The sequence below is a fragment of the Papio anubis genome, chromosome 10 (genome assembly GCF_008728515.1).
Source record: "Papio anubis isolate 15944 chromosome 10, Panubis1.0, whole genome shotgun sequence".
In the NCBI taxonomy this organism is placed as follows: domain Eukaryota; kingdom Metazoa; phylum Chordata; class Mammalia; order Primates; family Cercopithecidae; genus Papio; species Papio anubis.
This window is the reverse complement of record NC_044985.1, coordinates 19,361,275-19,378,212: the sequence shown is the minus strand read 5'-3', so window position 1 is coordinate 19,378,212 and position 16,938 is coordinate 19,361,275. Positions and strand designations below refer to the sequence as shown.

General features: G+C 37.9%; 1 protein-coding gene and 1 long non-coding RNA gene across 6 annotated transcripts in view; one reads left to right on the top strand and one right to left on the bottom strand.

Annotated features, from left to right (window-relative positions):
* The window catches only part of LOC110740849, a 66,451-nt gene that overhangs the window by 10,888 nt on the left and 38,625 nt on the right, over positions 1 to 16,938 (top strand). The window lies entirely within an intron of this gene.
* Positions 5,445 to 16,938, bottom strand: part of ACMSD (aminocarboxymuconate semialdehyde decarboxylase) — a 64,555-nt gene continuing 53,061 nt past the window's right edge. For all 3 annotated transcript variants that reach the window (XM_021923528.2, XM_021923529.2, XM_021923530.2), the window contains 2 exons: positions 9,121 to 9,219; positions 5,445 to 5,682 (listed from right to left, as the gene is read on the bottom strand). In XM_021923528.2, the coding sequence (XP_021779220.1) occupies positions 5,620 to 5,682; positions 9,121 to 9,219 (162 nt within the window). In that variant the 3' untranslated portion in view covers positions 5,445 to 5,619. The remainder of the gene's footprint in view (positions 5,683 to 9,120; positions 9,220 to 16,938) is intronic.

The window sequence follows — 16,938 nt, the reverse complement described above, 5'->3', positions numbered from 1 at the left end:
GTATGTCTTCTTTTGAGAAACGTCTATTCAAATCTTTTGCCCGTTTTAAAATCAGATTATTAAATTTTTTTCTTGTAGAGTTTGAGCATCTTACAGATTCTGGTTCTTAATCCCTTGTCAGACGGGTAGTTTGCAAATATTTTCTCCCATTTTGTGAGTTCTCACAGCTTTTCAATATACAAAATACCTCAACTGACTTATGGCCTCACATGATCTTGTCACTTTTTACCAAGAATGTCTTCCTTTGTCATCTTCAGCCACAGTGGTTTTCTTTCTTGCTGTGTTCTCTCCTGCCTGTTCCATGGTGAGCAGGTCTATGCAAACCCACCCCCAAGGTGAGAGGCTGAAGAAAGAGGCTGACAAATTCAGTTTCTCAGAAAGAAATATTTAATAGCCTCTGACAAACAGAAGTGATATCTGGGGTAGCCATGCAATGGTGGGTCCCTGCATTCACCGTTCAGAAAGTGTCCTTTGTATGGCAAGCTTTTAGGGTACAAACAGGTGCAGCTGATTACATCTCAGACCTTCTTGCTGAAACTCATGACTACTGGGGAGGTTAGATAAGTATCTTTATGCACGGCTATATATGCTACAGGCATTGCTTAAAGACCTTGCTGCAGAACACCTTGGTATGCTGTGTTCAAACATCAGTTATCATGGCGAGTCCCCTTCCAGATGGAGTCACTCTTGCCATACAATGGCTGTTTTCCTACACAGACACAAGGCTTTCGTTTATCCTGTTTCTTCTGCCTGGAATACTCTTCCCTTCCCTTTTAACCTTGTAGCTCTTGTTTGCTTTCAGATCCTAGCTCAAGCAAAACTTTTTTCTGAAAAATCTTTCTGTGACTCTGACTAGGACAAATCCTTTATAATAAGCTTTCTACACACTGTGCGCCTTTCCCTCATAGCTCCTGTCGTGGTAGCAATTTTATATCGATTTGTTGCTTACTTGATACATGTCTCCCTAACTAGGTTATAAGCACAACTGAGGGCAGGAACCATGTTTGCTTTTTTCATACTCTCAGAATCTAGCATGGTTCTTGGCCCATAATAAGTGCTGAATAAATTTTGTTGAATGCATGAGTGAATGAAGGCATAGGTCATCCGTCAAGGAAGTCCAGTCTAGAAGGAAGATAGGAATCACAACTCAAAATGAGAGGTGTGCTCTGTTAGAGATAGCAGTCCTTTTTTTTTTGTTTGTTTTTGTTTTTTTGAAGGGGAAGTTACTGAGCAATGAAATCCCAAAGCCTAGAAACCACCACTTTAGGTCCTGAGGAATTTTAACAGAGAAAGTGATACAATCAGATACATACTTTGGACATTTTTCTCTGGCACCAAGGTAGAAGATGGGTTGTACCAGACTAAGCCAAGGGGCAGGGCAGGGGTACAAATAAGGGATTATTTCAATATCCTGCTGATAGATGATGACCTGAATTTAGTTGGAAGCCATGTGGAGGAAAGAACAGATAAGAAATAAAAGATATGAAATGGATTGAATCTTTTGGATTTAATGGTATATTCATATGGGTGAAGGAGAAGAATTAGGTGACTGGTCGATGCCATTCATCGGGGTTGGGACTATAAAAAGTGGAATTAAATTTTGGGATAAAGGGATTGAGTTATATCTGAGGCATATGGTTCTGTTGAATACCATAGTATTGTAGCTTTGATTGTGTGTGTGTGTGTGTGTGTGTGTGTGTGTGTGTGTGTGTGTATGCCTAAAGCTGTTAGGACTTCTTGAAACATTGTCTGTTCTTGACTCCTGAGTATATTTTCCTAGTTTTCCTCCTACCTCACTGGCTACTCTTCTGTGCACAAAGCTGGTGCCTTCATCTAACTTTTGTTTTGTTTTGTTTTGTTTTGTTTGAGACAGAGTCTCGCTCTGTCACCCAGGCTGGAGTGCAGTGGCACGATCTCAGCTCACTGCAACCTCCGCCTCCCGGGTTCAAGTGATTCTCCTGCCTCAGCTTCCCGAGTAGCTGGAATTACAGGCTCGTGCCACCACGCCCGGCTAATTTTTGTATAGCCTTCACCTAACTTCTAAGTGTTAGTGAATCCCAGGAAATAGGCCTAGGGTCTTTTGCGTCTCTGCTCTACTTTTTCGCCAGGTGATTTCATCCAGTCTCATTTCTTTAAATACCTTTTATACACTGGTGATTTTTCCCAGTCTGTCTCTTGAACTCTCCAGACTAGTACATTCAAGTGCTTACTTGACATTCCTACTTAAATGTCTAGAGGCATCTGAAATATAACAAGTTCAACTACAGAACTGTTGATTCTCTTTCCTCTCAAGACTGTTTCTCCCATAGTCTTCTTCATTATGGTAAATGGTAATTAATCTACCCAGCTGTTCAAGTGAAAAGCGTGGGAATCAAAGCACCTATGTTTAAAGTATGGATGAGTTTAACACCATTAACTACCATTAATCATCTCAAAGCTTAAATGTCACCAGGATTATGTGCCCAGGAAAGTCATAGTTAGAAAACCCTCTTTACACCCAGATTAAAGAGGAATTCTCTCATCTTTTCTTCTAGTACCTGCCTAGTTTAATATTTTAGAGTTAAATCTTTGATCCAATCAGAGTTGTAGTTTATCCATATGTATGATTTGGGAAATTAATCAAATTTTATTGCAGTATTATTTATAATTGCAAAACATTAGGAATTATTTAAATGTCCAGATATAGGAGACTGATTGACAAAAGCATGGTGTGCACGTGTGTACACACACTTCACATTCACACACCCAGGAGTCAGCCTTGATTTCTTTCCTCCCCTTCCTCCCTCTTCCTCACATTTAGTCCATCATTAAATGCTGTTAGTTCTGCCTACAAACATATCTCATGATCCCCATTCTTGTATTTGTGCCTGAGTCACCATCATTTCTTGCCTAGCCTCCAACTTCCTTTCTTGACTCCCTTTAATAAGTCTCTAAACAGCTGTTAATGTATATGGGTTTCTTTTTTCTTTTTTTTCTCCCCTCTCCTCCCCTCCCCTCCTCTCCTCTCCTCTCCTCTCCTCTCCTCTCCTCTCCTCTCCTCTCCTCTCCTCTCCTCTCATTTCTTTTTTCTGAGACAGGGTCTCACTCTGTCACCCAGGCTGGAGTGCAGTGGCATGATCCTAGCTCACTGCAGCCTCGAACTCCTGGGTTTAAGCCATCCTCCCACTCCAGCCTCCTGAGTAGCTGAGACTACAGGAATGAGCCACCACACCCAGCTAATTAAAAAAAAATTTTTTTTAATAGAGATTGCTGTGTTGCCCAGGCTAGTCTCAGTCTCCTGGCTTCAAGCAATCCTCCTGCCTCAGCCTCTCAAAGTGTTGGGATTACTGGTGTAAGCCACTGCACCCTGCTATTTTTTTTGTTTGTTTTAAAAGAATAACATAAGTCCGAGCATGTCACAGACCTATTAAAAAGTCTTCAATGGTTTCCTATGAAACAATATAAAAATCTTGGCCAGGCGCAGTGGCTCATGCCTGTAATCCCAGCACTTTGGGAGGCCAAGGCAGGAGAATCACGAGGTCAGGAGATCGAGACCATCCTGGCCAACAGGGTGAAACCTTGTCTCTACTAAAACAAACAAAAACAAAAATTAGCTGGATGTGGTGGTGCATGCCTGTAATCCCAGCTACTCAGGAGGCTCAGGCGGGAGAATCACTTGAACCAGGGAGTCAGAGGTTGCAGTGAGCCGAGATCGCGCCACTGCACTCCAGCCTGGTGACAGAGTGAGATTCTATCACAAAAAAAAAAAAAAAAATCTCAACCCTTAACCATGGTCTACTGATCTAGCCAACTTTTTGGCTTCCTACCCTATCTCTCTTCCTTGCTCACAAACTCATCACGAGCTTTCTTGCCTCAGAACCTTTGCATTTTCTTCCCTGTTCTATCATTCAAATCTCAGTTGAAAGTCCACTTTAAAGAGGCCTTCTCTGACTCTACAATTTAATGTTTTACCCCCATCTTTCTCCTAGTCACTACCATATTTTCGTTTTAATTTCTTCATAGTGTTTATCAGTATAAGAAAAATTTCCTTCCTTTGCTCCTTCTGTTCCTCCTTTTATTCCTCTTTTTCTTCTTCCTTACCTTATTTATGTTTCTCACTCTTCAGATTGTAGGTTTTGTCAGAGAAGGAATTTTATCTTGTTTGTTTACATCTATACCCCCAGTGCCTGGAACATTCCTATAGTCCTGGCACATAGAAAACATGTGAATATGAATGTATCCATTCACTCTGCATGTGATGTGTGTGTATAATATTGAATAAAGTGATTGGGTTACTTTTTATAATAAAACAATCATTAAATGCTATGTTCAGAGTGCTCAAATATAGAATATTTGAAAAAGTGTAAACATTACCCCCAAAGATTGGGGAAGGAAAAAATAACATAGAGTTCATGTTGTTCCTTTGTTCAACTTTGTTTTTCTTTTTGGGCAGATTGGAGCAATAAGCAGAGTGGTGGGTGGGTAAAGTTCTAGAAAGAAATGGTGGGGGGCAGGGTGAGAAGGAGGTGGGGCAGTGAACTATATAAAATGAAAATAATGGCGTGAGCATAGTGAAGTAAGAATTAGATCTCATCTTTATTCTGGAAAGGGGTCAGCACAAATTACATGTCAATACTCAACTCTTGATTTTCTAGATGAATGGAAGGGAAAAGAATGAATGAATCCAAAGCAAGAGGGTGGTTTTGAAAAATCATGCTTGATTTTGAAATTCAATCAGAGGCAGATGAACCATAGATGTTCATCACCCATCCCAGAACCAAGTTCCTTTTCAGCAGCCCAAGTGGAACCATAAATGAAATGGGTAAAACAAGGCTACCCTAGTATTGCCCTATTAACTTTCCATAGTTAACTTTATACATTCTGCTCAATATTTTAAAATCAAAAGAGCTTCTGGTAGAAGTGAATTTATAGACAAAAACTTTTAAAAGGGATGTCTCATTCAGTCTGAAACCACAGCTGTGTTCCCATAGTTTTGCCTTCCTGTTTCCCATCCTCTAACCCTAAAAATTTCTTATTCATTTCCTGGACTCTCATGTTCCACCCTCTGTGAAGATCTGCCTCACAGTTTTAGACAAAGTGAATTCCTCTTCTTTGACACTCAAAGTCAAAGTTTATAGCTTAATAATTATTCCATGAACATCTCTTACCTCCTTAATTGGTCTGGAAGCTCCCTGAGTATGGATATTCCATATGTTACTTATTTTGTGGAGGCTGAAGCATTCCTAGCCCAGTTCTGGGCTAATGGTAGGTGTTAAAGGTGGATGGAACAGGTTATTTGAGTCCAATTCATATACCTTTATTCAAAATAGACAACCTACCTGAGCCCTCTAGGATGAATCTTTCTCCATAAAATCATTAATGACATTTTATTTTGTATTTCTCCAGATTAATTAAAAGAGCACTGGGAAAATAATTTTTTATTTGCACGTGAAATAAAGTACTGCTTTTCAGAATGAAAACACTTATGAATCATTTTTATTATGAATAATTTAGGATATTTTGGAGATTCTATTTCTGAGTAAAACAGTTCAAAATAGGATTTTGTTAATACCTGTTGATACATATTTAGAAACAAAAATGAAATATCCTTTTGAAAGTTTGCCATTGTAGTAAATTCAGTCATTCAAATTGTTTTCTCTCAAGACCCAAAAATGCCAGGGCATTGCTGGCTTTGAGTTTATTCTGAAAAGAAAAGAAAATATTTTATTTTAAAGCATTATTGGTTGTTTTTTAAGTACTTTTAAGTACTACATTGATCAGGTTTAAAAAAATTAGCTCCCCAATATGAGAGAAAAATATTAGCAGGTTATACGGTGAATCTCTTAGCAAAATCTTCTTGACCTATGTTTTGCCCCGCTATTTGAAATCTAAATCTGAAACTTGATTGATTGTAGGGGGAGAGAAGAGACTTAAAAAGGGGAGAGCCCTCTTTAGGAGGTGCCCTTGTTTGGAAACTGGACCCTCGAACAGGTTGAATCTTAAGACCATTTGGAGGCAAATACAGAGAAAAGGTACAGTTAGGTCTGTGGGACAAGAGGGCTGCAAAAGGCGCCCCGAAGTCATCTAGCCATCCCCCAGCTGCTAGGCATATGTGTTGTTGTTTTCACATGACCCCAAATAAAAGTTAAGCTTTTTCAGAGCAAGAGAAGTGATATAAATGAAGGGTCTCAGATGAGGGTACAAATCTGTACATCTTAACATTTTCACATAAGAAATGGACTTCCCAGCTATAAACTATATTAACTCTGCTGAAAGAAGAGATTTAAGAAGTAACTTTGTGATACCCTAACTGATTTGTTTATCCAGCTTGCAAAGGACAGGTATGGGTAGCTGAGGATGGAAGAAATGTATGGGGTTGTGTGACATCCATACCATTAATGTGTCCTTCTATATTATGACCACTTCAGGGTTCTTACACAGTCTTGAAAAGTGGGTGATTTGAGGCTGGACCTCTTAGGGTTCTTCCCCAATGCATACATAGGCCATCCTCCTCTAGAGGAACATTTCAGAAGTGACTATTGTGGCTAGGAGGAACCATATGCTTTATCTTTTAAGATAGCTTAGTACCATGTATCCTTTAGAGTGTTGGATGGAGATCTGCTCCTCGAGTCAAGGGATTTGGGATTGCATCAATTTGCTATAACCTACTAGTTATATTGCCTTTGGCAAGTCACTCAACTCCCAAGTCTTGTTTTCTTTCTCTATATCTTCATGATAGAATGCATCTACCTGTATACAGCAGTCCCCCCCTTATCTACGAAGGATATGTTCCAAGACCCTCTGTGGATGCTATATAAAATCCTATATATACTGTGCACAAATTTCTTTTTCCTTCTTCACAGTTTCATAGATAGAAGATGCATTCTTACAAAGTAAGATCTCAGCAACCTCAACATATAATTTTTCTTTCTTTTCTTATTAAGTTGAGAACTTTCGCCTTTTCACTTAAAGGAAGCACTTTACAGCTTCTCTTGGGCACATCTGAATTGCCAGCATTAATACTCTTGTGCTTTGGGGCCATTACTAGGTAAAATAAGGGTGAGTTGAGCACAAGCATGGTAATATGGCGACAGTCCATCTGATCACCAAGATAGCTACTAAGTGACTAATGGGGAGGGAGTGGATACAGCATGGAGACACTGGACAAAGGGATGATTCACATCTTGGGCTGGAGAGAGCAGGACAGTGTGTAAGCTTACACCATGCTACTCAGAATTGCATGCAATTTAAAACTTATGAATTGTTTATTTCTGGAATTTTCCATTTAATATTTTTGGACTGTGGTTGCTTGGGGTAAGAGAAACTGTAGAAGGCAAAACTGAGGATAAGGGGGGGACTGCTGTACGTTCCAATGTTGTTGTACTTATCAAATGAATTTATGTATTTTATTTTAAATTTCTTTAGTGGTATTTACCTTCACATGGTTCGAAATTCAAAATGTATAAAATGGATAGATACTTCATTCCACTACTGCCATCCAAATACCTTTTTCTTCCCAGAGTTATCAGTTTCTTGTTTATGTTCCAGAGATATTTTATGTTTATACTGCATAAACAAATACTTATATCCAGGCATATAAAGATTCTTTTTCACAAAAGATATATTCAATCTACAAATGAAAGTATACTACACAAATTGTTTTGTACCTTGCTTTTAAAAATTTAATATATCTTGGAAATTGATTTCTAATTTATTTATAGTGGCGTAATTTCCATTGTGTGGATATATTAAGATTTATTTAACTATTCCCTTAAAGATTGTTTTCAGTATTACAGTGTTACAATGAGTAACCTTGTACAGAATGTCATTGTGAATGTGTGTCAGTATAAAGCCTGTATGCAAGATTATTAAAAAAACTTGAAAATGATAAGCAATCACTTTTTCTTATGCAAGATTATAAAAAAACTTGAAAGTGATAAACTTGAAAGTGATAAGAATAAACAATAAAAGGCATGTAGTAATAATTACTATTATTCCATTAAATTTTTAATCAGGATATTTGGGGTCATCTGGTTTCTGTTTAATTTTGGTTAACAGAAAGTTTTTCATTTTCAACCTTTCTTGATTTAAAAAAAAAAAAGATCAAAAATGTCTTTACGACAGCTTCCTACTTTAGGAAGGAAGCAGGTAAATATTTAACAATATTCGGTAAGTCAGTTCAAGACTTTTAATGCCAAAGGGGACACTTTCTGTGTAAAATAGTCTGAGGTTTCCTAGTTAATAACTTGTAACTAGTATACTGAAGAATGAATTCTTCTTGGCATCTGTTAATGTGCTTTAAGCCTATTGAGAAGATTTGATGAACAGTATCTTTAATGATTAAGGGAGAGAGAGTTCAAGGTAACTTGGATTCTCGTTTAGAAGAAAGACAAGAATTACGCAAAAGGATTACAACTAAGACTTTTGTAAGATTTATTAAGAGTTTATATAGTCTCGTGCTGTTATTTTTGGCCATCTGTGACCTCTGGGAGTGGTGGGCAGTGAAGGTCTTAGGAAGGACTTATTTTTTTGGAGGATGGGGGTGTGGAAGGAGTGGCAAAGGAGAGGGAACCTGAAGACACTGCATTTTATTTTAAACTCATCTTGGTTTAGGAGTCTAAGGGGTAGCATTATAGCACATATTAGTATCATCTACCCGCCTTAAAAGTCAAACGCTGGTAAAAAAAAAAGAAAAAAAAAGAAGTCCAGTTACTTGAAGGATCTGATTCCTTGGGTCCTTTTAATCGAGACTTTAGTTTCATTATCTAATGAATTACTATTTCATTACAACTAGAGTTCTTACAACTTTTGAGATTGGTAGATTTGTAACAGAAACAATATAGAAAAAATTTATACATTTTTCTTATGATCCATCTAACATGCAGGGATATTTTATTATCATATGCTTCTATACAATTTCTTGGGTTTATGAATTTAGTTGTACTAGGCTGACTTTCAGCTTTGTCATTTTTTTTTATCCTTTAATAGTTTTGTCCTCTATTTATGGAGATAGAGTAATAGTTTTAGGGAATTCAGTGTAATGGTTTCTCTGTTCTTTGTTTTCATGTATCAAAGTGCTCTGAAACCGAACTCAGAGCAGGAAAAGTCAGTAATAAAACCGTGAAGTAAATGACATTATACCTTTGTTTCTTCATCAAATTCTTCCATGGACTCTATTAGTTTCCCAGGTTCCAGCTCACCTAATGGAAAGGGGTAATCGGTTCCCAAAATGACTTTATCCTAAAAAAAGAAAATATATTATTTCCTGTAATTTTGTAGAACATAAAAGAGCCTCCCCTAAACAATTATATTTACTTATTACAAACATTCCTGTCATAAAATAACACATTTCTTCCTGATTAATAGAAAAATAAAACTGGTCTAAAATTTTAAAAAGATTTAATGGTTCAAATTTTATTCTGACATTTTTTTCCAGCAGGTGTCACTATTAGGTCTCTTTGTTGCAAATCAACCCCATTCTCTCTTTTTAATAACTGAAATATAGAATACTGAAATATAAGAAATAGATATTTATTAAAATATATGTATATATATTCAGATGAGATTAAGGGATTCTCTCTTTCTTAGAATGATACATTGCAATTGATTCCACAATTTTCCAAAACATACTATTAACAGAGTAGGAAAGGAAAAATAAAAATCAAATAACTAGATAAAAAGTAAAAAAAAAAAAAAAAAGAAAAAGAAAATCCTCTATCTCTAGATCAATTCCTGTAAACAATTCCTATAAACTAGATTGTAAGTTTTTGAACAGTATAGCTTTGAATTTCCGTTTGACACTTTATACAATAAAACACACAGGCTTGTCGATCTACAAATATATTAAGCAGTATGTCAGACAGTGTGCTGTAATCTAGATGTACCCTGGTCAACAAAACAGACATGGTCCCTTTTCTCAAGGAACTCATAATCAAGTGAGAAAGACATTCTTACATCAATAATGGCAAGTTATCAAAATAAAATAAAAAAATTTCAAACCAGAAATTTTACTTCTCAAAATGTATTCCACTCATACACTTGTGCTAGAAAGATATACAAAGAAATTAATTGCAACGTTATTTGGAACAGCAAAAGACTAGCCAACTAAATTATAGAATATCCCCAAATAAAAATGAATAAAGAATTCTTACATATCCTGAAATGGAATAATCTCCAAGTTACAGTGTAAATAATGATCTTGAAGTTATAAGGAGGAAAAAAGAGTCTAGAACAATGTGTCTGCTATGCTTATATTTCTGTTTTCAATAAGGGACCTATAGACCCACAAATATACGTTGGTATATATACAGTCTATTTCAGGGATGGTATCTGAGAAACAAGTAACATTAATTGCCTCCATGGAAGAGGACTAGGGCTTGGGGGTCAGAAGATCCCCTTTTCTTTTTTTTTGAGATATAATTCACATACCATAAAATTCACCCCCTTTAAAGTGTATAATTCAATGGGTTTTAGTATATTCATAAGTTTGTGTAATCATTTTCACTAATTATAGAATATTTTAAAAATATTTTATTCATCTTATATAACCACAGATTTTTATCACCTCCAAAATAAATCCTATACCCATTAGCAGTGACTCCCCATTCTCTTTTCCCTCTAACCCTTGGAAATCACTAATTTACCCTCCGTGTCTCCAAAATTGCTTATTTTGTACATTTCACATAAATGGCATCACATAATATATAGCCTTCTTTCATTTAGTTTAATGTTTTCAAGTTTCATCCATGTTGCTGCTTGAATCAATATGTACCTAAGAGTGGAAGTGTTGGCGCATATGGTAAGTCCATGTTTAACATTTTGAGAAACTATTTTCTACCGTGACTGCAGCTTTCTACATTCCCACCAGCATGTATGAGGGTTCCAGTTTCTCCAGATCCTTGCCAGCATTGATTATTATTCATCTTTTTTATTATGGCCATCTCAGTAGATATGAGGTGGTATCTCACTGTAGTTTTTATTTGTATTCCTCTAATAAGTAATTATGTTGAACATCTTTTCATGTGCTTATTGGTTATTTGTATTTCTTCTTTGAAGAAATGTCTATTAAGATCCCTTGTGTACATTCATGTCCATTTTGTTATCTTTTTATCATTGAGTTATAAGAGATCTTTGTGTGTTCTGAATACTAGAGCCTTATAGATATATGATTTGCAAATATTTTCTCCATTCTGTGAGTTGTCTTTTTTACTTCCTTGGTATTGTCTTTGAAGCACAAAAGTTTTAAATTTTGATGAAGTCTTCTTTATCTATTATTTTCTTTGGATGCTTGTTCTTTTGGTGTCATAGCAAAGAAACTATTGCCTAATCCAAAGTCACAAAGATTTACACCTATGGTTTCTTCTGTTTGTGGTTTTAGTTCTTCAGTTTAAGTCTTTGATCCATTTTGAGTTAATTTGCATGGTGTAAAGAAGGAGTCTAACTATACTTATTTATTTTTTTACATGTGGATATCACTATGATATGTTGAAAAGACTATTCTTTATCACACTGAATTGTATTGGCATCCTTGTTGAAAGTCAGTTGATCTTTATATCTGTCTTTAGGCTAGTCCCACACAGTCTTGATTACTGTAGTTGTGTAGGAAGTTTTGAAGTTGGGAATGTGACTGTGCCAATTTTGTTCTTTTTCTGGATTGTTTGGCTCTTCTGGATCCCTTGCATTTTCTTTTTTGAGATGGAATTTCACTCTTGTCACCCAGGCTGGAGTGCAATGGTGCAATCCTGGCTCACTGCAACCTCTGCCTCCCGGGTTCAGGCAATTCTCCTGCCTCAGCCTCCCAAGTAGCTGAGATCACAGGTGTGCGCCATCACGCCAGGCTACTTTTTGTATTTTTAGTAGAGACAGGGTTTTGCTGTGTTGGCCAGGCTAGTCTCAAACTCCTGACCTCAAACTCCTGGCCGCATTTGTCTGTCCTTCCTTCCTTCCTTCCTTCCTTCCTTCCTTCCTTCCTTCTGTACTTTAAATTTGTCTTCCACCGACTTCTGGCCTCTGTGGTTTATGAGGAGGGCTAAGGATAGAATCATAGGAATCATCAACATGGTGGGTGGAGTGATTGCAGAAATGGAGGACAGAGGGAAAATGCCTCGGCCTCCCAAAGTACTGAGATTACAGGCATGAGCTACTGTGCCTGGTCCCCTTTCATTTTCATACAAATTTTTGGATCAGCTTATCAATTTTTGCAAAAAAAAAAAAAAGACAGCTGGAATTTTGATGGTGATTGCATTGAATCTATAGATCAATTTGGGGAGTATTGCCAGTTAGCAATAGTAAGTTTTTGAATCAATGAACATGGACTGTCTTCTCATTTAGGTCTTCTTTAATTTTCTTCAACAATGTTTTGTAGCTTACAGGGTATATATATGTTTTTTTTTTTTTTTTTTCTGAGATGGAGTCTTGCTCTGTCCCCCAGGCTGGAGTGCAGTGGTATGATCTTGGCTCATTGCAGCCTCCACCTCCCAGGTTCAAGCGATTCTCCTGCCTCAGCCTCCTTATAGCTGGGACTACAGGTGTGTGCCGCCACACCCGGCTAATTTTTTGTATTTTTAGTAGAGACAGCATTTCCCCCATGTTAGCCAGGATGGTCTCAATCTCCTGACCTCGTGATCCGCCCACCTCGGCCTCCCAACATGCTTGAATTACAGCAGGGTATATGTTTTGTGCCTTTTTAGGTTATATTTTTCACAAGTGTTTTTCTTGCTGATGCCATTATAAATGGAATTGTGTCCTCAATTTCATTTATGGATTATTCATTGCTAGTAAATAGAAATATAATTAATTTTTTATTTATTTTGTACTCTCTAAGCTTGCTGCATCTATTGGCCCTGATAGTTTCTTTGTGGATTCTTTAGGATTTTCTATATACAAGGCCATGTCATCTGTAAGTAGAGATAATTTTGTTTCTTCTCTTCCAATCTAGATGCCTTTTGTTTTTCTTGCCTAATTGCCTTGACTAGAGCCTCCAGTACAATGTTGAATAGAAGTGATGAGAATAGAGCCTTTCAGTCTTTCACTATTAAGTGTCATGTTAGTTGTGGGTTTTTTCATGATGCCTTTTATTAGGTTTAGGATGTTCCCTTCCACTCCTTGTTTACTGAGCTCTTTTATAAAGCATTGGTAAAGAATTTGTTTTAATTCTTTTTTACATTTTTCATAGAATTCACCAGCGAAGCCATCTGGTCATCAGCTTTTCTTTGTGGGAAGTTTGAAAATTTATTAATTCAATATCTTTACTTATTATAGGCCTGTTGAACTTTCTATTTCTTCTTGAGCCAGTTTTGGTAGTCTTTCTAGGAATTTCATAATTTCATTTAGTTTATTTCATTTGTTGGCATTTAGTTGCTCAGATTTTTACTTATAATTCTTTTTGTTTCTGTAAATTCTGTAGTACTGCCATCCTGTTTCATTTGTGATTTTAGTATTAGTAATTTGAATCTTTTTTCTTTATTTTTGTTAGTCAGTCTAGCTAAAGGTTTGCTGATTTTGTAGATTTTTTCAAAGAACCAAATTTTGGTTTTACTGATTTTCCCTGTTTTTCTATAATCTATTTCTTTTATATCTGCTCTAATATTTATTTATTTTTTCCTTCTGCTTGCTTGGGATTTAGTTTTCTCTGCTTTTTCTACCTCTCTTTTTTTTTTTTGAGACAGAGTCTCGCTCTGTCACCCAGGCTGGAGTGCAGTGGCCGGATCTCAGCTCACTGCAAGCTCCGCCTCCCGGGTTTACGCCATTCTCCTGCCTCAGCCTCCCGAGTAGCTGGGACTACAGGCGCCCGCCACCTCGCCCGGCTAGTTTTTTGTATTTTTTAGTAGAGACGGGGTTTCACCGTGTTAGCCAGGATGGTCTCGATCTCCTGACCTCGTGATCCGCCCGTCTCGGCCTCCCAAAGTGCTGGGATTACAGGCGTGAGCCACCGCGCCCGGCCTGCTTTTTCTACCTCTCAAGGCCAAGTCCTAGGCCACCGAATTAAGGTCTTTCTTCTTTTGTAATATAGGCATTTACAGCTATAAATTTTTCACTTAAGTACTACTTCTAGCTGCATTCTGTGAGTTTTAGAATGTTGTGTTTTTGTATTCATATGTAATATTTTCTAATTTTCCTTGTGACTTCTTCTGTCTAGTGTCCTTCCATTTTAGCCTAAAGAACTCCCTTTGGCATTTCTTGTATGGCAGGTCTACTAATGATGAATTAGCTCAGTTTTTGTTCATCTAGAAATGTCTTAATTTCTCCTTCATTCTTAAAGGATAGTTTTGCTTGAAATAATAGAGTTCTCACATATAGGGTTACAGCATGTTTCTTTCCCTTCCCCCCCCCCCCCCCCCCCCCTCCCTCCCTCCCTCCCTCCCTCCCTCCCTCCCTCCCTCCCTCCCTTCCTTCCTCCCTTCCTTCCTTCCTTCCTTCCTTCCTTCCTTCCTTCCATACTTAAAATTTGTCTACCACTGACTTCTGGCCTCTGTGGTTTATTAGGAGGGCTAAGGATAGAATCATAGGAATCATCGACATGGTGGGTGGAGTGATTGTGGAAATGGAGGACAGAGGGAAAATACCTACAAAAGAGGCAGAGAGAGGCAGGGAGGTGGAAAGAGAACTAGAAAGAAGTAATATTTTTTAAAAAATGTAGCCAGCACAGTGGGTCACACCTGTAATCCTAGCGCTTTAGGAGGTCAAGACAGGAGGATCACTTGAGCTCAGGAGTTCAAGAACAGCCTCGGCAACATAGTGAGACCTTAGTAAAACAAATTATCGCAGTGTGGTGGCACACACCTGTAGTCCTAGCTACTTGGGAGGCTGAGGTGGAAGGATTGCATGAGCCTGGGAGATAGAGGCTGCAGTGAGCTGTGGTTATGCACCACTACACTCCGACCTGAGTGACAGAGCGAGGCCCTATCTCCAAAAAAAAAAAAAAAAAAAAAAAAAAAATGCAGTGAGATATATTGGAAAGAAAACTATTTAATAGGTAATGATTCACAAGAGACAAGAGGATGACAAAGATAAGGACTAGATAGTGTCTATTGGATTTGGCAGCTTTATTAAATGCAATTTCAGTGAGTGATAGAGAAAAAAATCAAACGCATTTGATTAAAAGTAAATGGGTGGTGAAAAATGCAAATCTATGTGTTAAGTACTTACTTCTTCTCTGTCATTGTCACTCTATTTGTGCTGCTTGGGCAGTCAGTCTCATCCTAAGCTTCAAGCCCTGGTATGTGACTGCCTGCTGGACAGCCACACTTGGCTGCCTCACAGGCAATTAAAACTCAGCATGTTATCCTAATATTGAAGTTGTCATCTAAGTATTTACTCAATATCATGTTCATTCCTATTCTCTCTGTGACTCTCATTCTTGCTTTTGCTCTTTTGGCCTCTCCCCCACCCTGATCCACCTTCATTCTGGATATCTGCTGCTTGCTCTTCCAGATCCACTTTCCATCCTTCTTCACTCCTACTTGTCCCCTGGAGACTGACTTGTATGAAGTATTCAATGGACTCCCTTGACCCTGGGCTTCCAGATGGATTTGGTTAATGAGCAACACAGACAGGAGATTGTAGAATGAAAGGAAAGTACTTAATTACTTAGTGTCTTCCATGGAGTCATCTAGCCTCCAACTAGAAGTCTCAGCTCCTGTCCACAGGCCCGACTTTCTCCCTTCCTTCCTTCCTTCCTTCCTTCCTTCCTTCCTTCCTTCCTTCCTTCCTTCCTTCCTTCCTTCCTTCCTTCCTTCCTTCTTCCTTCCTTCCTTCCTTCTTTTCCTTCCTTCCTTTCCTTCCTTCCTTCCCTTCTTCATTTCACAGCAATAGAAACCTAAGACTTCAGCACAGGCCCTTTTGCAGAACTCTGGGCATGGCCTGGAATAGTAATGGAGCTTTTCACAACTTTGTTAATAATCCCTTTATTAATTTCCTTTTATTATTATTATTATTAGTATTATTTATTTATTTATTTATTTTTTTTTTTTGAGATGGAGCCTCGCTCTGTCACCCAGGCTGGAGTGCAGTGGCCGGATCTCAGCTCACTGCCTCCCGGGTTTACGCCATTCTCCTGCCTCAGCCTCCCAAGTAGCTGGGACTACAGGCGCCTGCCAACTCGCCCGGCTAGTTTTTTGTATTTTTTAGTAGAGACGGGGTTTCACCATGTTAGCCAGGATGGTCTCGATCTCCTGACCTCGTGATCCACCCGTCTCGGCCTCCCAAAGTGCTGGGATTACAGGCTTGAGCCACCGTGCCCGGCCTAATTTCCCTTTATCAGTTTAGTTTTCCCAATTCATGTATGTCATCTTATTTTCTGCTGGAGCCCTAAATGAGTCACACTGTTTTCCAGTTATACCAGATTTTTAAAAATATAAATTTAAGGGGTACAAGTGCAGTTTTGTTATATGGAGATATTACATAATGGTGAAGTCTGGGCTTTTAGTGTGTAACCATCACCTTAATGATGTACATAGCACTCATTAAGTAATTTCTCATCCCCACCCCCATCCACCCTCCCACCCTTCCAAGTCTCCAATGTCTATTTTTCCATACTTGATGTCTGTGCATACACATTATTTAAGTCCCACTTGTAAATAAGAACATGCGGTATTTGACTTTCTGTTTCTGAGTTATTTCACTTAAGATGATGGCCTCTGGTTCCATCCATGTTGCTACAAAAGACATGATTTCATACTTTTTTATGGCTGAATAATATTCCATTGTGCATATATATGACAGTTTCTTAATCCAGTCATTCACTGATGGACCCTTAGGAAGGTCCATCAGTGAATTCCATTTCTTTGCTATTGTGAATAATGCTGTTATAAACATACAAGTGTAGGTATCTTTTTGATATTATGATTTCTTTTCCTTTGGGTAGATGCCCAGCAGTGGGATTCTGGATTGAATCGTAGTTTTGTTTTTAGTTTTTTGTGAAATTTCCATACTGTTTTCCATAGAGGTTGTACTAATTTA